Source organism: Sitodiplosis mosellana, unplaced genomic scaffold (genome assembly GCF_009176505.1).
Source record: "Sitodiplosis mosellana isolate CC-2019 unplaced genomic scaffold, AAFC_SMos_1.0 Smas_scaffold_6197, whole genome shotgun sequence".
NCBI classification, from domain to species: Eukaryota; Metazoa; Arthropoda; class Insecta; order Diptera; family Cecidomyiidae; genus Sitodiplosis; species Sitodiplosis mosellana.
The window spans coordinates 6892782-6920745 of record NW_022601438.1 but is presented as its reverse complement, the minus strand read 5'-3'; the positions used below and the strand labels follow the sequence as shown (position 1 = coordinate 6920745).

At 34.3% G+C, this 27964-nt stretch overlaps 5 protein-coding genes across 8 annotated transcripts in view; 1 reads left to right on the top strand and 4 right to left on the bottom strand.

The window, feature by feature from the left end:
* Window positions 1–1267: 1267 nt before the first annotated feature.
* On the bottom strand, window positions 1268–2740 carry LOC129577163 (uncharacterized). Its single transcript, XM_055463739.1, has 5 exons — window positions 2681–2740; window positions 2287–2500; window positions 1923–2176; window positions 1688–1839; window positions 1268–1582 (listed from the first exon to the last, which is right to left on the bottom strand). The coding sequence occupies exons 2-5, from the start codon at window positions 2408–2410 to the stop codon at window positions 1390–1392; spliced, it is 723 nt and encodes a 240-aa protein (XP_055319714.1). The 5' UTR covers window positions 2411–2500; window positions 2681–2740; the 3' UTR covers window positions 1268–1389.
* A 324-nt stretch (window positions 2741–3064) lies between these two features.
* LOC129577161 (uncharacterized) lies at window positions 3065–4139 on the bottom strand. Of its 3 annotated transcripts, none has more exons than XM_055463737.1 (5): window positions 4022–4139; window positions 3676–3854; window positions 3562–3608; window positions 3294–3483; window positions 3065–3219 (listed from the first exon to the last, which is right to left on the bottom strand). In XM_055463737.1, the coding sequence occupies exons 2-5, from the start codon at window positions 3851–3853 to the stop codon at window positions 3122–3124; spliced, it is 513 nt and encodes a 170-aa protein (XP_055319712.1). In that variant the 5' UTR covers window position 3854; window positions 4022–4139; the 3' UTR covers window positions 3065–3121. The 3 variants fall into 3 exon arrangements, with proteins under 3 accessions (XP_055319712.1, XP_055319711.1, XP_055319710.1); XM_055463736.1 differs by having other exon boundaries at window positions 3912–4134; XM_055463735.1 differs by having other exon boundaries at window positions 3676–4134.
* A 1843-nt stretch (window positions 4140–5982) lies between these two features.
* On the bottom strand, window positions 5983–11170 carry LOC129577118 (uncharacterized). The gene is made up of 4 exons (XM_055463581.1): window positions 8735–11170; window positions 8546–8622; window positions 8325–8476; window positions 5983–8230 (listed from the first exon to the last, which is right to left on the bottom strand). The coding sequence occupies exons 1-4, from the start codon at window positions 9021–9023 to the stop codon at window positions 7054–7056; spliced, it is 1695 nt and encodes a 564-aa protein (XP_055319556.1). The 5' UTR covers window positions 9024–11170; the 3' UTR covers window positions 5983–7053.
* On the bottom strand, window positions 11169–12160 carry LOC129577105 (uncharacterized). The gene is made up of 4 exons (XM_055463567.1): window positions 11971–12160; window positions 11811–11857; window positions 11511–11700; window positions 11169–11366 (listed from the first exon to the last, which is right to left on the bottom strand). Exons 1-4 carry the CDS (start codon window positions 12158–12160, stop codon window positions 11260–11262), a joined length of 534 nt encoding a protein of 177 aa, XP_055319542.1. The 3' UTR covers window positions 11169–11259.
* Window positions 12161–19510: 7350 nt separating this feature from the next.
* The window catches only part of LOC129577689 (DNA-binding protein D-ETS-3), a 50329-nt gene continuing 41875 nt past the window's right edge, over window positions 19511–27964 (top strand). Inside the window, exons 1-3 of one of the 2 annotated variants that reach the window (XM_055465177.1) lie at window positions 19511–20770; window positions 22203–22360; window positions 23017–23306. In XM_055465177.1, the coding sequence (XP_055321152.1) occupies window positions 20705–20770; window positions 22203–22360; window positions 23017–23306 (514 nt within the window). In that variant the 5' untranslated portion in view covers window positions 19511–20704. Of the gene's footprint in view, window positions 20771–22202; window positions 22361–23016; window positions 23307–27964 lie in introns of those variants that run through there. The other variant, XM_055465180.1, reaches the window with a different exon arrangement.

Genomic DNA, 27964 nt, shown 5'->3' with positions numbered 1-27964 from the left:
TGTATATAGAAATTTATATATAAATGTCAAATTTTACGGCGAACACCTAAAATTTCCGGGGATTCTTTTCTGTGTGTATTGACATTTCAATCATTTATAGACGGATGCTCAACTTATTCTATCCAAAATCGATTTTAGTACTGATTATTAAAAGTGTAAATTATTTTGTGGATAAATTGGGCTGGAATGTTGTCTGCGCCGGATTTTTTCCTTTATTAGAATATACAGCGAATACGATACGATGAAAACATATACGCTCAACGCTGTGAATAAGTCGGTAAAATAAAATGAATAAGAAAATGCATTGGAAGTATAATGGAATGAGTCATGAAATGAATACAACTGTCAAATGTCATGAAAAATACAAACCAATGTTGAAAATAGCACCAACAATACTCAATTCGGGCAGATATTTTTGAACTGTAGGATGTTTTGATATGGAAAACCAAAACGAAGTCTCAACACCAACGATTGTAAAGCCCAGACTAGCAATTTCAATCAAAGTGTATAGCACCGACCAAACAATGGCTGGTATCATAAGCGATGTTTTTTTCTGTTAAAAAAAGAACGGAATAAAAATGAAAACCAAAAACAAGATTGACAAAACAAAGCATCTTTTCTATATCCTCGAACTGATTTTTTTCATTCAATATTCTGATATTGTTTACTGTTGCATTAATTAATACTTAGGATAATACTACTTACGCTGTAGATACCGATTAGCCAAGGTACATACACCATCCATGATAGACCTGTTAAAAAGCGTCATTGCGATAAAACGTGATGTTTTGAATATGTTTGAAACCAATTACTCACAGTAAACGGTCATCCAAAAGATCGTGCACCATTTGACTGGTGATTTGGTTAGTATTGAAACAACCGATACAACTATGCTCATGGAATCGACGATAAGGAAAAACCAACCTAACATTAAGCCGCCCCATCTTAAGCTGAAGCAACAGAAATTTTCAACGAGTGGTGATGCCATTTTCAAAACTCAACAAATTGATGGACAACTATTTGAATATTTCCTCAATTTCGTTCGAGTGTAATTGAACGGATGTAAAGACTATGTTTTGCTATAGATGACTTTTCAATTAGTTTGAATCGCTGTATAATGGTTTAAAGATCTATTTCCTCGGTTTTATGTGTGATAATTGACAAATATTGAAAAGAATTGTCAGGAGAAAAATGGGTCGAATATTACACAGTGAACTATAATCAAAGTCTTTCGAATATTAGAAAATGAATGTTGATTCTGTTTTTATTTTTAAATATTCAGTTCCACAGCATGAAATAATTATTTATTATAATAAATAACATTATGAGGTGATTTGTTTTTAAATATCGAACATGATAGCTGAAATGTGAACAATTTCGAACGGCGGTTTACAATTTGATCGGCAGCTCGATATACTGTACGTCTTTATATTTATGAGCTGTATGTTCTTTGTGTGGGATAAATGTTAAAAATCGATCAGAAGCAAAAGTTCCGATGAGCAAATCAAATTTTTCATTTAGTTCCTTTAGCAATAAGTCTATTCCCGATTTGTCACCAAGCGCATCGATATTGGCCAAAGATCTGAAAACAAAACAAAAAAACATGAGGAAAAAAAAATGAAAATTACATGAAAAAATTATCATGAAGTTTGAATTGAAAATTAGGAAAAAAGAACGTCTATCTCACTCTTGCATTGAGTCTTGCCAATTCAAATTCAGTCCATCGAAATGATTACGAGTAACCATGTTGAATACGCGTCTGGTGAATTGCTTACGTTTTTTCGTATCATTCCCTATTTGAAGGTATCCATATGGTGTGTACCTAACGCTGTACAAAACCTACAATAATCCAATCAAAATGCGACAGACAAATATTAGATGTGATAATTTTAAAAATTATGCAATTGATTAATTCAAATTACTTTTAAATGTGGATAAGATCTGCGCGAATTTACACAGTCTACGTATTGTTTGCGTTTTTCATTTGTCCATATAAAATCCACGTCATTTGTGAGTCGCATGTAAGTATCGGAGCAAATTAGATGTGAGCATAAATTCAAATCGGGTTCGGTTATACGTTCGCTCGTTTGGTTTATTCCACTGGTCTTAAATTCATTGACCAATTCCGGTGAACTTATGAATTTAACGCAAATCACTGTTTTACCATCAGGTGGACCTATATTGATTGAGTTAATGATATTAAAAAAATGTGAATTTGAAGAAAAAGTTCATAGAGAGATAATAGGGATCAATTCGAACATTTTCATTCATCAAATTTTTACATACCAGTTGCGGATGCCGATCTGAATAACACAATATAACCCACAATCAAAATGAATAAGAAAATCACAAATCCAAACAATTTGAATTTAGTTTTATTCGTATCTTTCACTATCTCATATTGAGCCATGATTTCGACTTACAATTTAAATTGAGTATGTTTTCAAGGTTCACCAGCAACGCTATTGGAGGTGTTGTTTGTTCAACGTCGGAATGTAAACTGTACGATTGGAAAGGTTTTAATGATTTTTCTAATGAGCATTCAATGTTGGTCGGAGTAAACGTCCATTACGTCGATGGAAATTTCAATAATGAATCATATTTTGGTGACGGTCGAAAGTAATTAGGATGGAAGAGTCAGGTATTAACTTATTAGTAATAAGTATCATCATAGAAATACCTATGGAATAGAGTTAGTTAACAAACCAATTTGAAGTTTCATTCAACAAGTATAGACGACTTACGTGGTTCGACAGACAGTTGAATTGAATACTGATTTGAAGTTTGAATAAGCCATTTCAGTGTAATTACCACTTGAAATTGTGTTAACAGCTTAGATTTTATCATAGAAATACCTGTAGATATTTTTTTATTTTATTTTATTAAACCCACCTATAATTGATTCTTTAGGTATTAAATTATTAACGTCTGATGTTCGCATTTTTTTTTTCGTGTGCGCACAACTTCAAAACGTTACCGCTAACCATACATATGTATTACGTAAGTCAAGCACACCGATTTGGGCAACACAAAGCCAAAAAAAAACGATTGAAATTTACTGAGAAATGGTTTTATTCGTATCTTTCTGAATTCAAACATTTAAAAAAAAACTTCATCATTCTCATGGACGGCTCGGTGAAATTTGTAATTTGAATCGATTATTTGTATTGATTAAAACGAATACGGAATACATCACGACGGTCAAATATACACTAAAACCTGAAAAAAGTGGTAAATAATCAATGATATAATATAGTTGTTGCTAACCACATTGTTCTTTGCATTTAACGAACCAGTGAGAATAAGAGCGTTGCTGATACTTATGATATAAGTACAAATTTGTTCATTTTCGCCGCAAGGATGATTTATTATACGGAAAACGGGATCGTCATAACCAGCAATGGACAAGCCCAATTTGGTCAATCCAAAGAAAACGCTAAATATCGCCCAAAAGATTGCTGGTTTCATTAGCAATACTCTCTCCTATTGAGAATGTTACATTTTTTTTATCAACGGTTTTTTTTACCATACCACCAAAAATCACATCATCAATTCACTTACACGATAAATTCCGATCAGCCAGAGAATGAATACCATTAATCCAATGCCTATGATGGAGATCATGTTCAGAATTTAATGAAAAAAAAAATATTTCATACAATAGAATTTACTTACTGATATAAATAAGATTGAGAATTTGATACCAATCCGGATATTTTTCGACCATTACCGAAATTGACAAGAATAAACATACTGTAAACACTACCACCACAGACCATCCCAGAATATATCCTCCGGGGTTCAACTTGAAATTGCAGCAGCATTCATTTACGATCGGTTTTCGCATTTTCATTCTGAAAAATACAACTATTCAATGACACAATCAATTTCAACTCTCTTTCAAGAATTACGAATTCAGTTCAATTCGGTTAACAAGCACACAATTGTTTCGTTTTTATTTCACGTTTTTTCGTTATTCTTTTTTTTTTCAATATAGACCAGTTTCAATGACGAAACTGACCAATTGAGAAATATTTTCACAACTATTGGTTAGATGTGATTTATAAGACTTTGACTGGGATGTGATTTTTAAGAAGAAAAAAAAAATTGTCGATACAATTCAGAATTGTTCTTTTCTGATTGAGAATGATGATTTAATAGAAATAACATACGCTAATGAGCTAAGGTTGGAAATAACGGAATTCATGACTGTACAAACTTGTAATCAGTGAATACCATTCACCTTGAACACTCACAAATCAGACATGGTTTGATCATGAGCGTTGATAAAAAAAAATGTACTAATTAGAGGGGAATACGAAATTTTGAGCGACCGATTCGCAATGGTTAGACCAAATCACATGCCCACTATATAATAAGGCTCACATTGTATAAATTGAGTAAGAATAAGAATGTTTGAATGTAGCGTCAATTGAAACTTTCTTGATTTCAAACACACTGAAATTCAACAATCCCAGAGCGTGTTATGTACTGATGTCAGCAGCACTGACTGACGTTAGCTGCCGAGCTCAGCTGCTGACGAGTATGGAAACTACTTTATTCGCTTTATTCTTAACTCATGCGGTAGTTCATACTCGATCTCTTTCTCTCTTCTCAACACGACGTGCATGCACATAGCAAGAACGGTCGAGTATGAACTACCGCATAAGTTAAGAATGTGACAGAAAGAGAATACAGTAGTGTCCATACGCGTCCTCAGCTGAGCTCAGTAGCTAACGTCAGTTATTGTTACTGGTATCAGTTCATAACATGCTCTGAACAATCCAAATAATCATTGAAAATAATATCTACGTAATTACACTTCATACATAACAACAGTTATTGTGGGCAGAAATAAGAGAATTTTTTTTTCAAATTTTATTCAAATATAGATAAAAATTGTTGAGACGTTGTGATAATACAAAAGGCGTCTTAATAGACTCCAATTTCGAAGTGATTTCCGCCTTTTTCTTCTTCAGATCAATCTCCGATATTTTCTTCTGTAGGTTTTTATTTCTCAATGGCTCGTTAATGTTGTCCACAAGAATCCCAGCCAATTTTTTCTGCGGCTTTTCTGCGTCCTTTGCCATGAATCGCGATGCCAGCGGTATTTTCATAAAAAAATTCTCGATGATACACCCGATTTGATAAAAGCATCGAAAATATTTTCATTTGACTCAATCAACAAATAGTCTATGTATTTTGCTATGGAAATAAAGTCAAACATTTTCGATAAAACATTTCTATGCGTAGAAGATGAATCTTCTGTGGGCGTGTTTTCAACACTTCGTCTTCCAGACGGTGATAAGCATTAAATTTTTCGATTTTAATGTTTCATTCAGTTCCTTGACCAATAACACCGCTGCCTTTCATTTCATAAATATGGATTTATAAGTATCGGCTGCAGATCTGAGAATTATTAACGAAAAGAAAGAGAAACAGTAACATTAGAAAATGCACATAAATGAATCACAAACCTAAATTGGTCTAACCTTTGTTCCGAGTACTGCCAATCCAAATAAACTCCATCGAAATGGTTTGATGAATTTTCGTCGCTGTTTCGAATCTCTTGCTATCTCACTGTATTCGCTCGCCATATTCTCAACAGAGTACAAAATCTACAAGAGTTCAATCAATAGACAATTAAATATTTACCGAGATCATATTTTTATTTTGGAAATTATTGTGAAAATTACTTTTGAATGTGGATAACGTGTGCGCGTATTTAGGCACTATTTGTATTGCTTCCGTTGGTCTTTTGTCCATTTAACACCTGTCGTTTGAAGAAAAAATAAAACAAAAAAAAAACATCGATAAAATGTTCAATTTCCCTTCGAACGAAATTTGTTGTAATTTTTGGAAATTTTTGTGATAATTTGAATGGAGCAAACGACCTGTTGTTGATTCCATAGAAGTATCGGAACAAATCAAATGTGTGCACAAACTCAAATCTGAATCAAGAGTTATAGCATCAGCATGTCCCACCGATGAGTTTAAGTTGATTACGCACATCCTAGATTTCTTATATGCGCCTATAATCAATATTTATTAAATAAAAAAAATCGTTCATTAATTTAAGCAATTATATTTTTGTAGCAATTTTATACATACCATTTGCAGCTGCAATTGATAACAAACCAATGCATATGATCGCATGATCACAATGCCGAACAAATTCATGATTTTAAACTGAAAAACGATTTCCACTTGAAATTCACTTTAAGTTAGATTCACGTCAGTTATTTGATGTTATTTGTTCAGCGTCCAACCAACTGTGATGCTCAAACAGTTATCCGTCCGTATTTAATAGGTAAGACAAGACGTTAAAATGAGCCAAATAATGCTTTGAGACATCAGAAATACATTTGGAGATAGTCTAGAGCTATTAAGGCCCGAAAAATGAATTATCGCTCAATAGTTACAAATTACAACGTGTATGTTATATACATGTATGGGATGAAATGAATCGTCCATTTTTACTGCCAATTATACCTGGAAAGTAATGAAACACAGCAGCGGTTTTTTCATAACATTTGAGTGCCATTTAACTGTAGAAATTTCCGAATTCTACGTTATACAAATTTTGAAGTGAGATATCCACTGTAAGAGATCGATACCGATTTTAAATATTATTTATTTAAATCGAAAATTAAGTCACTCCCGCCTGATGCCGTGGCAGTCAAAAGGGACAGAATGACTAGAAAAGACTCATCGATTGCACTGTTTCGATGAATTCTCATTCTCTGCTTTAATAACCGTATTGATATTCAACAATCCGAAAGATAATTGAAAATTATATCTACAATTTTTCACACTTTTTACATAAAAACAGTTTATTATGAACAGAATTAACAAAAAAAAAAAGTTTTTTGTCTTAAGATATTTTATTGATCAAAATTACGTGTGAAATAATCTATTTGCGTATGAGAGTTCAATTTTGAATAAACAATTCAAAATGATTGATTTTGAAGTGATGCGTTAAATGTATATGTCTATAGTCAAGTATGGGTATTCTTCATGGGTTCCCCTTGCTATCCATGGATTCAACATTTACTAGTTTTCTATCACCTTATCGATGGCCTTGCTAAGGAACATACTAAAGGGCATACTTCTTGTGGTATGTTCATTCGTATCGCTTATTCCTGAATACATATTCAAACCCTGTTGGCAGACCTTTAAACCGTACTTGATGTTCAGCATGGCTGAATTTATTTCTGTATCGGAGCAAGGATCAATTTTATCCAGTATTTTATTCAGTCCTATGCTGTAGGCGTTTAATGATTTCTTTCTGCTTTCATTCCAATCGATTATTGAAAATGTCTTCATATACAGTTGAACGATCTCAAAAACGTCTTTGGCATGTTCGACGGCTGAGTTTAGCTCTGCTTTGAAGAAAGGATCCGTATTTCCATCAAATATATTCACTCTGTTCTGAATCTCGGTTTCATCATCTTCTTTGAATAAAACCTCAGCTAATGCACTAGATACCATTTGTGGCATTATACGATTCCCACTTATTTGTGAATACAGATTCAAACCCTGTTGGTAGATTTTGAAACCAGACTTGATTGACTGCATGGCTGAATTGATTTCTGCTCTGGAGAATTGATCGATTTTTTCCGTCATTCGATTTATAGCTTTATTGTATGCTTTTAACGAGTTTTTTCTAGGTCTATCGATTTCAATTAATAACATAACCACCGCTTTGATGTTCTGTAAGAGAATTTGGACTAAATTATCCATATGCATATTTTGCATCATAATCTCAAGTTGGCTCTTATTTTCATTTCTCAATGGATTTCTAAATGAAACATCCACAAAAATACCAGCTAATCCAAGTTTCGGGTTGACATTATTCATATTTTTTGCCACTAATTCTCTGTTTACAATATCAAGAGACTGTCCAATTTTGTCATCTGACATAAATTGCTTCAGCGTTAATTCCGTGACCAGTTTCTTCGATGACACACCCGATTTGATCAAACCATCTTCTTCATTCGACTCAATCACCAAATAATCAACGTATTTTGATATGGAAACGAAGTCAAACATTTCCAAAAGTTGAACATTTCCATGCTTAGAAGATAAATCTTCTATGGTTAGATTATGTTGTATTTCGTGGAATGTGGTGCTAAGCAATAAATTGTTCGATTTTAATGCTTCATTCAGTTCCTTGACCAATAACACCTGTGTCTTTCTGTTCGTCGACTTAAAAGTATCGGCTGCAGGTCTGAGAATGATACAAAAAAAAAAACAATGAACGAATGAATTAGAAAGTACATAAACGAATCACAAAACTATAGCTACAGCCCAATTGATCAAACCTTCGTTCTGAGTACTGCCAATTCAAATTTAATCCATCGAAGTTGTTACGGGAAACAATATTGAAAACTGTTTTGATGAATTTTTGTCGCTGTTTCGAATCACTTGCTATCTCACTGTATTCGCTCGCCGTTTTCTCAACAGAGTAAAAAATCTACAAGAATTCAGTCAATAGTCAATGAACGAAATCTTATTTTAATTTTGAAAATTATTTGAAAATTACTTTTAAATACGGGTAACGTGTGCGTGTATTCACACACTTTTTGTATTGCTTTCGTTGGTCTTGGGTCCATTCGAAACCTGTTGTTTGACGAAAAAAAAAAACATTGGTTTACCAAAATACAAATTTTCTTCCAAATTAATTTTTTCAATTTTTGTAAAAAGGGTTTGAATGAGGTAAAATATCAAATACCTGTTGTTGATTCCATAGAAGAATCGGAACAAATTAAATGTGTGCAAAAGCTCAAATCTGAACCAAGGATTGTATCATAAGCAGGTGTTGATGAATTTAAATTTATAACACACATCATAGCTCTACCATCATATCGCCCTACAATGATCAATTTTGATTGAAAAAAATATATTAAAAATTCACTCAATTTTCCGAACAATTGTGTTTTCTCAGCTATTGTATGCATACCATTTGCAGCTGCAACTGATAAAAAACCAATGCATATGATCGCTATACCAATAAAATTCATGATTTGCGACTGAAAAACGATTTTAACTTGAAATTCACTTAGGTTAATTCATTCGATTTTAGGTCAGTTATTCGATGTTGTATGTTCAACAGCCAAATGAAGACTTTAATGGAACATTGGTGAAACAATGGTGCAAGCCAGTGTTCAATAGGTAAGACACAATGTTATAATGAACCAATTAATGCTTTGAAAATTGAAAATAAATCAAATTTGGATACCTTTGAAAACCATTAAAGTCATTTTCTGAAGTTTTACTTAATAATTACAAATGACATACACGTTTCCAGGTAATAAATACCATCATATGTACATATAGAGGTGAACACGCTAGTATCGAATAAAATGACTACAAGAGACCCAACCGTCCATTGTACTGTTTCATTGCATTAAGATTATTTTAATTTTTCCTTACTGAAATATCTTGAATGACTAACATCGTCTCGATCTCCGAAAGAAGTCCGTAAATTACGCCACTGAACAATTTGGTGTCATTGAGTTTTGAACTCTCATTCATTTCTTTTCAAGACAATTTTCATTCCATATAGTTATCAAAATTAAGTGAATTTTTCATTTAAAAACCTAATTTTGCTAAAGTAAAACCATTTTTGTCAACAACATTTTTATCGACGAAAATTATGCCAAATTCATGGATCCCTTTGAATAGCTTGGATTCGGCGCCGATCAACATCACCCATAGAAACGAAAAGTAAATACATAACAATATACATGTACACATTAATCGCTGTAAATAAATGACAGCATCAGTAAATATGGTCTATCTGAATTTTCATCCGAGCTATACAGACCGATGATGATGAAAGCCGTAATGACGGTCAGAATTTTAAGTATTCCTGCATCGAATCCGTCTTTGCACTTAGTACCGAAAAATATTAGATTTCCACAGCCAGCAGTGACCAATCCTAATTTGACAAGTCCCAGCCCACTGTACAACATAGTCCAGATTATGGCTGGTATCATTACAATTCGTTTCTCCTATTAAAATACACATGAAGTTTTCTCTTCATTTTCTCACAGAACAACACTGGCTTACTTTATAAATGCCAATGAGCCAGCCAATAAACACCATCATGGAGATACCTGTAAAACGAAATAACTATTAACGCATGAAATTTTATCAATCGAGAAAAAGTTACTCACACGTTTCGACCAATAACAAAATTGTAAACCAATTTAGCGTTGTAAGAAACATCATCACAATTAGAAGGAAAAGAATAGTAGTGCCGATCGATATCATACACCAGCCTATAAATTTTCCACCAGATCTCGATGTAAAGTAACCACAGCAGTTATTAAATATTGATGACGCCATTTTCAGATACCAACATTAATAACTTTTTTATTCAATTTCTTCAGATTTGACTTGAGAACGAACAACTGTTTCCTTTTTTATTTCATGTGAATTTTTGAACATTTAAAATGAAAACGGAGTAAACTTTAAATGATTGAAATATCGATTTGACACAGTTTGCTATGTTTTGATTGGGGTTTGCATTATGACAGGAATACTAATTCGATTGGTTTTATTGCCTTAAAATCGGGTGAAAAGTTAAATTGAGTAATATTCGCCATGGTTAAGGTGAATGGACAAGAGCAAATAAGCTAGCTACTATTGATGATAGTGATTTTCAGATCACTTTCGACGAAAGGTTCCGATTTGTATAGCTTTGAAGTAGGTATGCAAATAAAACGGTCGATTTTTTATTTTTTATTTTTTTAAAGAAACTCATACCAATCCAATTGATTTTTTCAGAAATGGCAGCTAATGTGGAACTGGACATGCAAAGTATACTAGAATTCCACATTGATCACCTTTTCGTCTTGACAATTTTTTAAATAATTGTCAAAAAATTTCTTCCATTTTGGACATTGAATCGAACATTCGCATTGGTTAGTAATCCGAATCATCAATATTAGATTTGGACTGTACATCCAACATATTTACGTAGACAAAATGTGAACATATTTACATCACCCTAATAATAGCAATAACCTCGTAAGTTGATATCATCTTCAATGATATGTGACAGTTTTGAATTCATTTTCGATTTGCTCACAAAAGATGATAAGTTTAACTGGTTTTCAAACTCATCAAATGGGTAAAATATGAAATGCATTATTGCCGTTTTCTCATATATTGTAAATGGACGTTTTTTTTTTCAAGCCCGTCGATTGCTGGTGCAGTTCTACAATCAATTAAATTGAATTTATGAATCGTTTAAAATGTGCTTCGAATCATTTTTGCAGCTTTTTTTCGTTCACGAGCCTCTTTCTTCATCTGTTTGTATAGTGAGCACTGCACCACAAAGAGATACATGTTAAGCACTGAAAATGAATGAATGCATAATAAATTGAATTATTTACTATATTTTATGAGATATTCAATTGTTTGAAATTATATTTTTAGGCTGGTTAGATTAATTCGGAGTTTTTAAAAGCCATTCACTACTTGTGATGGCTATTACTTACCGATAGTGCATAGATGTACGATGGAAAACATGAAATTAAGCGAGTGTGGCATGTTGAAAATCATACTTGGATGTATAAGTACCAAATCATCCACGAACAGAAACTTCACAATTGTCACGGTGAATGGATTAATAAAAAGAAGATTTATTACAGCGAAAACGGTTGCTGGCAATAAAAATGCTGGCCTTTTCTGTGGAAGAAACCGATAAAAAAAAGTTTCAACTTTAACAATAATCACAATTAGAATAAAGCAACAGAAATGCAAATATGGAAATGAAATGGGAGATTCATTTGACTAACTTTGTGAATTCCATGCATCCAGTATGCATAAATAAAGATACGTATAACTGGGAAAAAAAATTAAGAATTTAACTAACACAAAAAAATTCCTTACTTTGTCCAAAAATGAAGATGTTTTTTTTTCAATTATCGATTAAATTGCAAGTAAATCATCACTTACGACTGACAATAGCCAAAACTAGCCATACTATATTTGGAATGTCACTCAAGGCTTCAATGTAAACGGAGTAAAATACGAGGCACAGAATGAATACAATGGCACCGATGACTATTTCGAATATGCCCAAAAGCTCGGAGCCAGCTTCCAAATCGTAACAAAAACACGAGGAAAACTTTGGGAATCGTCCCATTTTGAACGAATTTTGATTCAGTCAGAAAATTTACGCTCAGTCACGGTATTTAAATAGGTGTTGATATAAAAGTTCAATCCGATAACAATTAATGAAGGAAAATAAAATCGAACATCAATTTTATCGAGTTAAAAGAGTAAATTAGAAAAAAAAATTTGAAGAAAAAAATAAAATTTAACCAAAAAGACTCTGAAAATGTCACAAATGAATACACATTTTCTACTTTTCACATTTAAAGCAAATGAAGAACAAAGAAAGCAGTGTTTGCTTCGATACATGAATAGTATAATAAAAAAAAGCCTGAGACTCGATTCCTCAACTGAAGAATGAATAATAGAAACCTTTCAAATTGAAGAAAGCGCCAAAATTGAACAGAAAGAATGTTGGTCAGCTTAAAAACCACCAATGCAATTGGTTGCAATTTGTTTATATTTGAATGTTGTTAAATAGAAAAGTCGAGTCTCTTTCTCTCTCTCTCTCTCTCTCTCTGGGTCTCCCCCTCTACCTCCAAGTGGTATGCCTGTAGTGCAGAATATCACGTATTTTTCAAGTGCACATTGTTAAATCTCTGAAACGTTCAAGTAAGTAAGCAAAGAAAAGCGATTAAATCGTTGAACTACGCTTGGTTGACCAAAGTCATTAGTATGCGACATTGATTTGTGTGATGACATCAATACGACTGTATGCGATAGAGCCGAGATAAATTGGTGGAAAGAACAAAGCCGTGAGAGAATTGAAGCGATTAGGCTAAAGAAAAACTATTTATCATGCTTGAATAATATCACAAACCAGCAGCAATAAGTATTTTGCATATTCCGTGTCGTTATTTCATACATATATATTCTTTTTTCTTTTGTTACATGTCCCATTCAATGAAATTTATGCAGAAAACGTCGATCGACATGAAGAAGAAAGAAAAATAACGAGAAAAAAAACCGTGGAATATTTCTTTATTTCTTCTGAAAATGAGCATGCTTTCACTCTATAGGCACTTTTGGCATTGTCAAATGAAAACAAACGTTTGCCTCAGTCGCGAAGAGAGAACGAACGAGCGAGCGAGCAAGCGGGAGAGAGATCTAATAATAATGGATTTTATTCAAAACGTACACAGAATTTAATTGGGCGAAAACGGTTATGAGAAATGACGGAAATAATTAAAATCGATGTATTTCTAACAAAGAAAACGACGAACGTTCACAACAAAAATGGAGCGTCTGCAGGAGACGCTTATTTAGAGAGCGAGGGCGCACTGAATCAAATACACACACAATGACAAAATACAGAGAAAAAAAAGAAGAAGAAAGAGTATGATTCGTTGTTGTTGATACAGTTTCTTTCACATTTGATTTTTCTTCCACAGAAAGTCGGTGTGTATTATTTTGTCTGCCTCCCCACATACAAAAAATAGGAACAATTTCTACATACAGTGCCGTGCAAAAGTTTGAGTACGACTATAAAATCCATATTTCAATGTCTTTTTGTTCCATTCAACCCAAATAAGGGTTTTGATCTGATAGCCTATTGCAATTCAGACTGAATGAAACATTTTGAGGACAACATTTGGCCGGCCTTTGGCCATTTTTGGCCATTAATAAATGGCGGCCAAAAATGAGTTTTTTAACGGGCCAACGGATCAAAAAGTAATGTACATCACTGGAAAGGTCTTGAAAAATGGATTTCATTTTTGGCCTCAAACATCAAAATCGGCCGGCATTTGGCCAAGATATGGCCGTTGGAAAATGTTAAAATGAAACGGCCAATTTTTTCAAACGACCGTTTCTTGGCCATGTTATATGTTGTTGGAAAGATCTTGAGGAGTGCATGTGAATTCTGGTGTAAAACATTCAAATTGTTGGCCATTTGGCCAAGATATGGCCGTTTGAAAAAATTGGCCGTTTCATTTTACCATTTTCCAACGGCCATATCTTGGCCAAATGCCGGCCGATTTTAATGTTTGAGGCCAAAAATGAAATCTATTTTTCAAGACCTTTCCAGTGATGTACATTACTTTTTGATCCGTTGGCCCGTTAAAAAACTCATTTTTGGCCGCCATTTATTAATGGCCAAAAATGGCCAAAGGCCGGCCAAATGTTGTCCTCAAAATGTTTCATTCAGTCTGAATTTCAATAGGCTATCAGATTAAAACCATTATTTGGGTTGAATGGGACAAAAAGACATTGAAATATGGATTTTATAGTCGTACTCAAACTTTTGCACGGCACTGTATACCGAACAACCAGTTAAGAATAAGTGAAACTTTTGTTTGAAACACATCTGATGTATGTGTTTAGAACATTTGATTTGAATGATAAATGATAAGAGAGTGAAAATCACAGGCATCACACCGATTTTCTTTTGAAAAGTTTTGATTTTCTATTTCATTCATTCACTTTAACTTCATTCAAAGTAACTTCAACTATTGAAAATGATTTTTGATCAACACGATTTTTTTAATAGATTCTATCAGTGTTTGAAAAGGAATGTGAAATGGGTCGATGAATTCATTTATGTGAAACTAAATCCTCTAGAATAAAAACAACGTATGGGGCAGTTTCTTATTTCAATAGAAAATAAAATGTTTCCATTCTAGAGCATTCAACTATAGAAAAATTAGTAAATAACCCGAAGAAAAAGAAGGAGAAGTCAAGCTCGTGTGGTGAAAAACCTCAAAATCGCAAAAGTAGGCACTGTAAACTAATTCAATAAAACCTATTTAAACAGTCAATTGAACAGGCAATCCGATGATGGAATGATTTAATTTAAATCTGTAATTACAGAGCGTTACAGTGATTTGAAGAGAACATGGCATAAGCAGCCAAATAATAATAAACAAACTGTTTTATAACAATAGAGTCATTTATTTGGCATGGTGCAAACTTTGCCAATTATCACGTGTCTATTGAAATGCATACGGCGGATGGGAGAGAGGAAAAAGAGAGAGAGAGAGAGAGAGAGAGAGAGAGAGTAAAAAGGATCTCGGCGAGTGTGTGTGTCTGTTGTCGAATTCAATTTAAAAAAATGCAACAGCAGTCGAAAGCCATAACGCAAAAGAAATAAATAATCAACATAAAAGGCAACGAAAGTCTGCCATATCACACAACATAGAGCAAGAAGAAGAAAAAAACCAGCACAGTATCGAAGTAAGTGAGGCACGTGTCGGTAGTTGATTTTAATAGTATTGTTTGGTTGAGTTGGCGAACGAATGAGCGTGAGTGTGTATTATGTCAAGAAAATATTGTGTACGCATACACGAAAAGGGGGCAAGGACAAGCATTTCCATTTATAGAGCCGTATTTGTATATGATAAGTGCAAACGGTTTGCCGGAGTGCATAATTCGAAAATGTTACTGTTGTTGATTTTGTTTGTCTCTCTTTCTGTCTTCCAAATGATGTGTTTCGCCTCCAGTTTGACAATTGCAATGCAAATTCCACCCAAGCCGATTTCGTTGAATGAACGACACTTCTAAATGGTAGCATATAAAATGCACACCGGTAACGAAGCCCATGTCTTTTAACTCACTTCTTGGTAATTCGTTTGCCAAAACATACAGCCTGTGTGTGTTTAGTTTTCAAGGTTTGTCAAATTCGACTCACGACGCACAACTAAAACTCATTTTTCATTTCCTTTTCTCTTCTGACACTGACGACAACGACGACGACGACGACGTCGCCGGCATTCAAATATCATAATGTTCATTTATTCGCTTTGTCTCAACCCGTTTCATTCATTACGCACCTCAATCAAACCTCCCCGTTATCGTCGTCGTTAAATCGAAAGAATTTTATGGTAATTTTACATTTTAATTCATAATTCACAAACTTATTTTTGCATACATTTTCTAGCGACTCGCAAATGATTTTCGTCTCATTTGGTGAGTGCTGAACGAGATTTTTATCTATGATAATAAGCTATACGCATTTCTCGTATCCATTCAGCGTGTCGAACATGTAGCATACGATACGGTTTTTCGTTTCGTTTGAAGGAAAAATGATTAATTGAAATAAAAAGACAAAGGATTTGGAAAATTTAAAACCGAAGCCGAAACAGGAGAAGAAAAGAGGACTGAATCAGGCCAGCTGATTGGAGTCAGATCTTATAATTATCTGAAATAATGAGTTAAATGGAGAAAAGTTTTATATTTTGTATCACAATTCATTGATCGATTTAATGAAAATGACATAAGATTTGGATTTTCTTCTACAGTAGACCCTCGCTCATTACAAGCTCATTTGTTTTTTTTTAGAATTATCGGCAACTTGTGATTTCTGAGAACGTTTTGAACGGACAAAATGCCTTCTGCGTCCAAAAAATGCCACTAATTTTTGGGTGATTGTAATTGACGGGGATCCATTGTAATTTTTCAATTGGAAGACGTTTGTCCGACCAACTTTGTCGAATACAGTTTATGGTAGATTATTTTACGAATTTCCTCCGTAATAATCGCAACGCCATCTAGATGAACATAAGAATCAAAGCAGCGGTGACATCGAAAATCCGAAAATAATAGAATCAACAAACGTATCTCATTCTTTTCTCTTTATTTTTGTGCCTTTTTTCTTTTTCTTTGTTTTTCTTTTTTTAAATTTCTCTGTAACTTTTGGTTAGTTGTTTCGATTCAGTTCTTGGTCTTTTTCAAAGTATAGCATTTCGATGAATTTGGCGTGTGAAGGATATAATGCCCCGGGCGGACAGCATACTTCAATGTTTCTATTACATTAGAGCATGCTGTCCTGTCCGTCCGGGGCGTTATGCCCGTCACTCAATTTGGCCAAAAACGACGTCCATCCAAAATGACATATGAATTCAATGAAGTATTTTTTTAAGCATCAAAATTTGACCGAAAATTAAACTCTCAAGAACACCCCGTGTGAAAAAGAAATGACTGACTGACTATAACTTCAGTTGACTTTAGTTGATTGAATTTATATTTTTGTTCTAAGAAAATCACTTGGTCCCAAATGAAGCAACTTAGATTGACTTGTAACTTCAAATGATTTCAGTTAACTATGATAGACTTACACTACACTTTGTACTGAAATGTCAATCAAAGTAAGTCATTTTTGTCCCAAATTAGTTAACTGACTGCTCAGTTACTATTTTTTCACACGGGACAGTATTTGTTGGCGTTAAAAATATTCATTCGACTACAAACTCTCTTCTACATCTCTTCAGTGGATGACTAAGTTGCGAAAGTAAATGAAAAGGCAAAATGCATTGTTATCATTAAATGAATGGATCCTCATTATACACTTTATTCTTGGATCAAGTTTTCACGGTTTGTGCATGGGTGTGTGTATGTGTGCCTTGTGCTATGTTCTAATCCGTATAAATCATGAGCAGTCAGTTCTAGCGAGAAAAAAAGCATTTCGACTGTGTGTTTCGTTGCATGGGGTTTTGCTAAGACTCCATTTTCCTTTCGTACGCACATCATTTAGAGTAACACCTACACACAAGATTCATGCACGCATCATCCCGTTGTTGTGAATCGCATTATACACCTACTTTTCTCTCTCATTCGCTTGTCGTCTCATTTATATATACGGTAAAATCTATCTGTGTGTTTTTTGGGCTTGATTCTGTTGTACAGCCCATAATATTGTTGGGAAACGCGAGAGAGTGAGAAATCTTGTCGTCGGTGTTTCGGTTACACATTGGTTTGCTGATGCTGGAGGAAAATTTATTCAACAAATACCAAGATAAATCATATGATTGGAGATGTGCAAAGAAGATGGAGAAAAAGGGGGATACAACAATGTGTCTGTATGTAAGATGAATATCCTTCCTTCTTCTGTCACCCGCTTGAAAAATCCACCGAAAAAAAGAGAAACATACAATAAACTTGAACATTGTTGATATTCCTCGTTCGAAGTAGAAGTAGAAGTATCAAAGAAGCTGGTGCACACACACATACTCTATTTCGAGTCACTCTCTCTCTCTCTCTCTCTCTCTCTCTCTCTCTCTCACTCTCACTTATCTTTTGCCCAAAAATGTGTGATGACAGCCGTAAAATCCCATACGTCTTCGTTGGAAATTTTTCAGTTCATAAGCACGAGCAGTTATTTATGGCGATGTAGAAATTAAAATCGCAAGCGATTCTTTTCTTTTCGCATCGTTTTCGTTCTCTTCTTCATCTTTTTGTGCTCACGAGTATCATCGCTTGCTGTACACAATCCAATGAAGAGATAGCATGGTATCAGTTGTACTTGTATGCGCTCACTCAGTACACACACAGTGTACGTGTGAGTGTATGTGAGAGAGAGCGTGAGACTGTGCATGCGTTTTTGGGATTGTCAAAATTGAAACCACGCCTCAAATCGTCGCATCAATTCAACCACTAACAGATTGTATCCATGCATGTTCCTGTTCCTCACATGGATTGGATACCATCCTCTTTTTTTGCTGTGTGTCGTTTATTGTCTATTTACAGTCGCCTCATCGTCCCTCTCTCTTCCACTGCATCGTGTATACACTTTAATCGGCTGCTTATGAACGAACAAAATGGATTGAACACTATCACTTGAAAATTTACTCAATTTTAACTTATGCATCCCGATCAAATGAACCATAATATTTTGGAACAAAAAAAACTAGAAGACTAATCCACTAAGTTAAAATTATTGACGCGCACACTTTACATCGATACATCTTTGACGCGTAAATGTTTTCGAATGTTGACGCTGAGTTTTGTATTGGCGATGAAAAGCCCATTGCATGATGTCTGTATATAGTGTAATGTTGGCATGGAAAAGACCGATGTGGTTGGCATAGGCCAACAAGGAATATCAAATCAACAATCGTTCTCTCACTCTGACTCATGTGTGGCAGCATATTTGTTGCCAACATTTCGCCCAACTACACATACACACATAATTTCAGCCCTTGTGTATACTCCGAACTCTTCGCATATATCGAAGAAGAGACACAATAGCAAAAAAAAAAAATTTCACCAATGCCGTGTGTCGTCGCGTTCAACAATACCACATCATGCCACATAGATATCGGCATAAGCTCAACCATTTGTAATATGTATGGCCAACATACATAGCCAAAACCGATCTCGCTTAACATATTATTCTTGAGTTGTGGATTGTTTCATTTTTGTATCTGATGCTCTTTTCGCTTAAACTTCTTTTTTTTCCCTTCCGATTTTTCCAACAGCGAACAACTTGTGAATGTGTATGTGTGTGAAGTCTGTGTGTTTGTGTGAGTGGCAAGGAAATTATTAAATGTGCTTATGTGTGTTTGCCATAATATTTGTAAATGCACCGTTCAAACACAAACATTCACCGAAAATCATATATTTATCTGGTGCTCTATCCGTTTAAATGACCGAAATTATTCCGTTGTTTGCATTTAATTTATACATACGGAATCCGCATGTTTAACTATAAACGACGACACGACTACGACGATAACAACGACAATATTACCATCCCGACAAAAGAATCTTGAAAAACAGCCTAAAAACTTATAAATAACAATTAGTTTTAGTTTTACCGTTTGAATTATAGCGCGTGAAAAAGTTTCGACCTGAGTTCTGAACAACAACAAGAATGAAAAAACCAGCAACAACAGCACACAGTGTGATCAGTTTTTGTTTTGTGTGACGGATTTTCCGATCAAACGTTTCGTTTTTTTCCGCGAGAAAATTGAAATTGTGAAGAGCGGTTTTTTTCGCGCGCGCGATTACCCAAAGACTTGTTGACAGCTTGATTCCGTTCGTTCGCTCGCTTAGTCTTGTGTTTCGTTGATGTGTGTTTTTTTTGCGTGTGTGCAAAACGCAGAGTGTAATTAGAACACTTCATGCCAATTATTTGCCGTTCTTGATTCGTTTTTTTTTTCACCCGAAACTCCGAACAACTATTAACTGGCATACTCAAGCGAATAATCAACACCGGCGCATAGTGAAATTGTTTAACACATTCTGTTGTCGGTTGTTTTTCCCCTTCTTCTCTTCGTTAGTTTCATGACAAAGAGGAAACTATATTTTTTCACCTTTACCGTGAATTTATCACGCAACAATTTTGTAATATATTCACCTTGGTGCTTCTATTTATTGTTACCTCTCAACGTGTGCTAATGACTTCCTAATTTAACTAGACAACCCAAATTAAATGTGTGTGTATGAGAGAGAGAGAGAGAGAGAGAGAGAGAGAGAGAGAGAGAGAAAGAAAATAAATTGTGAGAAAAGAATTGCCAATTTTGTGAACATATTTTGAACACGGTACGATAACAAAAATTTGTTAATGGACTCGAAACGATAATTGAATACTTTCATCATTTTCAGTGGGAGATCAAGCCGAACAATAACAAAAACCGCAGCAACATGATGTGTTTGCAATAATAAAACAGTTTTTTTCATGAAGTTTCTTTCCAAATCAAGATCATCTATCGCAAAGTGAAGAAAACTTTAAAAAAAACCAATTGAACTGTATTTTTTTTCAATTTCGAGTCTGTTTTTCCATCGAATCTCTCCATCGTCATCAAAGTGATCAGCGAAAATAAATTTTCAAATTCAATAATCGGTTCGTCAGATAAACAAAATGTACGAAAGCTCATGTTCATATCAGTCTGCATTGGACTTAAAACGAGCATCACCAATTGCACAGGTTTGTATCACAACAACGACATATTTGAAATGTGATTGAGATAAGTGGGTGGATTTGATCCTTTTTATTCAATTCCTTTCATGATTTGCACCTTTTTGTGAAGTGATTCGGAATATTTAACAAATTTGATGTGAAAGTTTCGCATTGTGATTTTAATCGTTTTGCAATAAATTATTTGATTGAACAAACACATTACCGTTCTAACCACAATCAAAGAATACTCCATCGCGAAATAATAATAAGAACATATGAACAAGTGAATGTGAAATAATTTCTTAATTATTCTGTAAAATCGATACTACAATTTGTTCATGTCTATTTTTAACCTTCAAACCGTGAAATGGGCACTGTATGCCCAAAACCAACTTTGAATGCTTATATCTTAATTATTTCTTATCATTAATTAATAAAATAACTATGGTTTGATTCGTTGAACATTTGGCTATAAAAATTGCGTTAACATAACCACATACGCGCACTAGCTTACCACATATGCGCGTAAACATGTGTGATGCGCTATACGTGAAATGGGTGCCCCTGCCCATATACATTTTTCGACAAATTGCGTATTAAAATCAATGTGGGAACTATGAAATATACATCAATGGAAAGATCTTGAAAATTACATGTAATTTGAGTTATAAAATATCAAAATCGATCATCATTTTATCAAAATATGGTCATTTTATCAATTTTGGCCAAAAAAAAATCCCAACGGCCAAATATTGGCCAAATGCCGGCCTATTTTGAAGTTTTATACCACATATCTACTTTTCAAGACCTTTCTAGTGATATACATAACTTTTTGATCCAACCTGCCGTTCAAAATCTCAATTTTTGACGTCAAAATCGGCCATAGTGGAATTTGTATGTATATGTTTTTGTGAAGAGATCAACATTGCAATCTCCATTTTGTTGAAAAAATTCTTGCTGTTGTCTTTCATATTTCGATTTTTATGACTTTTATCACATTTCAAAGTAATTTTCATACTTTTTCGATCAAAAAATACTGAAATATTTACAATTAAGAATAAAAATTTAAGAAAGCACTGACATTTTCCATTTAAAATGCATTATGGGCACTCAGGCACCGGTTTCACGAACAACGTTAGAAAATACATTTCACGGTTTGAAGGTTAATACCACAAAGAGGTGCTATCTATTTATATTCGTTTTTTTTTTCAAATCAAATAATGTGCATAAAGATTGCAATGTTTGGCGATTCCAAGTCTTCTTCGTACAACAACATTTTTAGCACTACTTGAAACATAGAGCTGTTATAGTAAATGTCGACAAATCGGTTCTTGTTGTTTTTTTTTTAAAGATATGCCTCCTGAATGCTTTAATAGATACTGATAACATTTTGGAGCAGATCTTTTTTGATGTTTCTTCAATGAATCGAATTGTAAGCTTAGTTTTGTGTTATCCACAGATTAAATCAGAGGATGGATTCGGGATGGCACAGTGTTCATCTGATTGGGCCACATATCGGTTTCATCAATCGACATTCGAGCAAATCAAGCAAAGTGTGAAAAAAGCGAAAGCTGCACTACAGGATCGCAACTCATTTTTGACAACGAGTGCGTTTAGGTGAGATTTGAAACGAAAGAATGAGCATTCAGAATAGTTTAAGTCATGAAGATTATTCAAAGAAACTTGAACTTATCTAAGACTGTCTCTCAACCAAACAAACACTTACACATATTCCATTAGAAGCTCCAATCAATGCAATTCATGAACGGTTCTGTGGACTTAGATTTAGAGAAGAGTATGTTCTTCTTTTTTTAAATATTTTTTTTCAAGGTTGAGTATTGTTTGATTATTCTTCAAAGTTTAGTCTTCGGCTAAAATTGTGAAAGTTCAACAATAGATAGGTGATCTATTACCCTGCTGCGGACAGATATGTCTTATCGTCTTTAACCATTTTGAGGTCGAATAAAATTTTCGCTTTTTTTAATGAAAAAAATAGTCTAGATTACATACTCTGCTCTTAATCACATCCATCGAATCATCTTAAGCTCTGTTTGATTCTTTGATTGAATAGTATAAAAAAATAAGATCTTCTCAATTTGAAATTTTTAATGAACGTGAGCGGCGTTCTGAAGTTTCCAGTGGAAACTTTCCACCTGTCGATTAAAAAAAGAAACAAAATGATAATTTTCAATGACTAAACTTGACGAAACATTTTTACCGCCATACAAACTAAACTTATTATACAGTTCTAATGATGTTCATTATTATTACAGTGAAATATATACGGCGCCGCGGCTGGCAGAATCGCTAGAAAACAGTATGTCATTCGGCAGTAGCTGTCTGACAAACGCCAATCTTGGCCATATCAATAGTAATAATTTTAATTCGTCAAACAGCAACGCTTCCACAACGATAAACAATGCACACTTACAACAGAAACATCGAATCGACGCGTTGACAACTATATCAACGGGATCGACAACCATTCCAACCACCAACACCTTATCCACCTCATCTCTATCACAATCCATGGACAGTATTGTTGATTCAAAATTGCGACAAGGTTAGTTGAGCAAAATAGCAAGAAACGTATAACGGATGCACTTTTATGAATTTTTTATGATTTGATGTAGCGTTTTTGATTCAATAATCGAACGAAATGCAATGGAATCGACGGTCAATTGAATGAACATTAAAACTAAAATGAAAACAACTTATTTCTATCATTTTGAATTGGTTCATAATCTATTGGAAGAGGAGTCAGATTAAAAGAATAGGTTTTTGTACAAATATTTCATGAAAATGGGCATTTCTGGAAGGAATCATGTTTCATTTAGATTGAAACACCAATCTCTTTCCATTCTCGTTAGACAAATTTCCTGGCAGGTTGCAACGGTCCTTTAATTTACATATCACATTGAGTTTCCGAAATGAATTGCAATTTAAGAAATTGTTCCAATAACAGTGATATTCTTAGCTTAAAGCTAAATCATAGCTATCAATTGTATAAAAATCTATTTCAATTAAAACAATCAACATCCATAGTCATCTTCCTTGAATCTCATTATCTTCCTTATTCTTCTTCTTCTCTATTCGGTTAAACTCGAACAGAAAAGCTAACGTTCAAATAAAGTCACCACAAAGTGTTTGTTGAAGTGTAAAGCACACAAAAGTACAAACAAAAACATTGTAATAAAAACGGGTGGATGATCACTTAATTTAAGTGTTTCAAAAAGCAAAACTAATTTTAGTTGCTATTCACGGTGGCATCATAATGATGATGCAGAAAACGTGTTGCAAATAATGAACTGGCTATGGAAAAAGTGGTGCACGTTTAGTGTGAATGCGTATATCACATGCGGTGAGTGTGTAATTCGTTGCGCATAGTACTTAACTGTATTCAATGCGGAAGTGTGTTCCGAAGTTCGATGGGAAAATTGTGAGAGTACTTCAGAGGCCGATTGAGATGAAACAACAGACAAAAAAGAAATGGTGAATTATTTTTTTCTCTTGTTATTGAAATACAGCAAAACGAACATGAATCATTAAAATTATCTTTTTTTTATCATATAGGGTCAAATGAAGTGAGCATTGATTCACACGCTTCGATCGCTTATTTTCATTAAATCGTTAAGGTTAATTGTTGTACCCAAAACTATCATTTACTTATCGGAATCGAGGGAGGGAGAGAGAGAGAGAGAAAGAGAGGAAAAAAAATCAGGCGACCGACGCTAAATCAACAAACATCACAAATCATTACAACTGAAAATGATACTTTCGTCCGACGTATGTTTGTTTGGCAATTGAGAGAGGCAAAACGCACGAATATAGTGAGTTGGGTTCATTTTTTCAACTCTCTCTCTCTCTCTTCCTGGTACGAGCGAATTCACGTGAATATATTCCAATAAATTTTCTATTGAATGTTAAATAGCGTGTGGGCAATTGTGATATTGAATGAAATAAAACTATAAATTTCATAACCCATGCTCTCGCTGCTGCGAATTCGGTATGGAAATCACATTGGATATAAAGAGCATCGAGAGAGTGAAACAGAAAAAAAGAGCTAACGCGCAAAAACAACGTCGAGGGGGTAAAAATGAGATAGATAGGCTGGAATGATGGAAAAAAGGCCGTTTCGATACACTGCAAACAATTGAACAATGGCCGGAAGAATGAGAAAAAGGGTCGGTTGGTTGACTGGTTTTTCATTCAGTACGTGCCATTAATACGACTGGTGGCATCGAACACGCATGTTCTCACATTGATGCATGTTCAATTCATTTTATTCATAGAGCACACACAATTGATCGCTCTCTCTCTCTCTCTCTCTCTCTCTCTCTCTCTCTTGCCTGCTCGCCCGCTTTTAAGTTCACGAGCGTACTCGTTCTCTGACGCGAAACAGTGAATCAAAATCCGTAACAAAAGTATGAAGAAGTGAAAAAAAACGAATTGCAAAAATAACTTTCTATAGGGAAACTGCCTGGTATTCCATCTGAGTCTGCTGCATTGCGATTGTGAATGGAAAAAAAGTCCTGCTAAAGAAGAGCAAAATGACAGCAAACAAAACACAAAGAGGCGCATCGTCGACCACGACAACGATTATGTATTTATATTGATATCAAATCGTTGGGGTGGCAACTATCTCAAATTGCTTAATTGGCGTGAATTTTGTTTATTCATCTCGATGCCGTACGGCGAACGTTGCCACTCACTCATTTATACACATTTTCAAGAGCTGAAAGGCTATACGAATGAATGGAAAAGAAAAAAAAGAAGCAAACAACAACAGTGAAACCAATGCAAGAACAACAGCCGACAGTGGCATTGTATCACGATTTGATTTGCAACAATTTATGCGATTCGTTTGTTTTTTCTCCTTTCTTCGTCGCTTCAAATGTTTGTTTATTCATGGGAATAGCACCGACATTAATTGTGTCAATAAATAGTGATTTGACGATTTTTGCAACTCAATCACATCGAGTGCATTATTGTTAAGTCATCAGGAAAAGTTCACACGCACACACACACACAATCCCTTGTTGGTGAATCTTCATATCATCATCATATCGATCGAAGGGCTCATTTCCATTAGTTCCTATCGATGTGAAATGTTGCAAACAATTGGAACATTGCCGAACCGGAAATAAACAATAGAATCCCTGATTTTCGGATTTGAGAGAAGAAAGAAAAAAACACGAAAAATTCCAACTCGTTGACCAAATCACTTTTCTTTTCGGCGAATGGCTGCATTTCGAAAATACTTCTGAACATGTAAAACGATATGCAATTAAATTGAATTGAGCCATAAATAAATTGATACAAATCGTAATTCACTGTACGGGCAGCGAAAAAGAAAGAACAAACAAACAAAAACCACCCCGAAGAGACGAAAATGTAAGACGATTTGGACGGTGTTCGGACACACATGAAAGTTATGTATTAAGAGCAATTTGGTCACGTGACGTCAGACAATGTTTAACTGCAATTCGGCTAACGATTTTGCTTTTGCATAATGACGATTTTGCTGAGACACATTCGATTTCGTGTAGCAGCCCCATACGTATGTGTGTGATACATGTAAATATGTTAATAGATTCGTTTATGCGAAATGTTACGGTCACAATTGTTTGTTGCGGAGCTCTGACTTCGCGACGATGATAATGACGTTTGCGCTGAGTATTTGAGTGAGCTATGGACGCAACCAGTCGCCAGTGCCTTGTTAAAACATGTGCTCGGCTTATACGAGATTTTTTTTCGCTTTCTCTCTCTCTTGTCAATTTATTTTCCACATGCATATTTATTATGATAGCGCTATAAATTTGACGAGAATCAACTCTGAAAATGCACTCTTGCCCAGAACTACACACACACACATGTATACACACACCATCGACCAAGTCATGAGATTCAATTTTACATTATATTGTCCATCCATGCCCAGTTTACTACCAAACAGTCTCTTTTTTCCGTCATGTAATCCATATTATTAGTTTATATCGGCATAAATATTACGCAAACGCCTTGTTAGCCCAAACACAACAATATACACATCAAATGCCATATAAATGCTAATTTTCCTTTCTTCGTACAATATTTATGTAGATTTTTCCGCCAGTCATTCGGTGCTTTTTTTTCTCTTCTTCTTTCTCTAACTCACTATCTTTCTCGTTCATTCCCATTACACTTTTTTTGGGGTGATCTATTATATTGATAGTTTGTTCTGGCTGGAAAAAGTACATTTTTTCCCTCAATTTTCATTCATTTACTTCACCAAGTCCTTTTCCCCTTTGTTTGAATACGAATTTCATACCATTCAATTTTTTTTTTAAATTAAAACATCATTCTGTGGCGATTTTATTTCCATTACAAATTTAATTATCGAATTAAACATATATGATCCACCTTTGAAATGTGGAAAAACTATTTCGAAGTTTCTTAAAACAAAATTTGGTGGCTCTTTTGAACTTTAAGCCATTATTATCCCATATTCTTCGTTTATAAAGCTCCAAATTGGCTGAATTCATTTCGTTGAAAACATTTTGAAATGTTTTTGGCCACGCAAAAGCACTGCCACAGCCCGAGTAAAAGCGTAAAAAGTTTGCTTATTGAGGGTGTAACGAGTGTAGGGAAGCGCATCACAAGGACACATTGCTTGCGTTTACGATCAACAGATGGCACATTATGTTTGAACGAAAGGAAATTCTTTGCACCGATTCACATTCACATGATTCCGTTCACAGAAATAAAATACTTTTCCATGAACCCAATCTCAGAGAAAGTGAGATTTTTTTTCGATTCAATGATGATCGATCGAATTTAAATACGATTAAAAAAAATTGTTGAGCGAGAATAAATAAACATGCTTTTGGTAATTATTTGATTCTATTTCTATTTATTTTGACTTGAAGAAAAAGGTTGTCCCGCAAATAAATAATAATAAAATGTGTAATTGTCATGTATTTGACCGAAAAAAGTTGCTTCATTGAGGAAAGGAAAAGCTTTCGAATATTTCGACTGAAAACTTTGCGATTCAATGAATTGAAGTCACCAAATTTACGTTCAACAGATGTCACAATATTGCAAATACATAAATCATCGTTCGAACAGATTTGAATGAAGTATTAGGAGATGGAAAATAAAGAAGCCTAAACTTATTTTTTTTGTATGTGTAGATTAGAGTGGTCCAAAAAAAAAAAGTTGTCCCTCATCCGGAATGTCCGG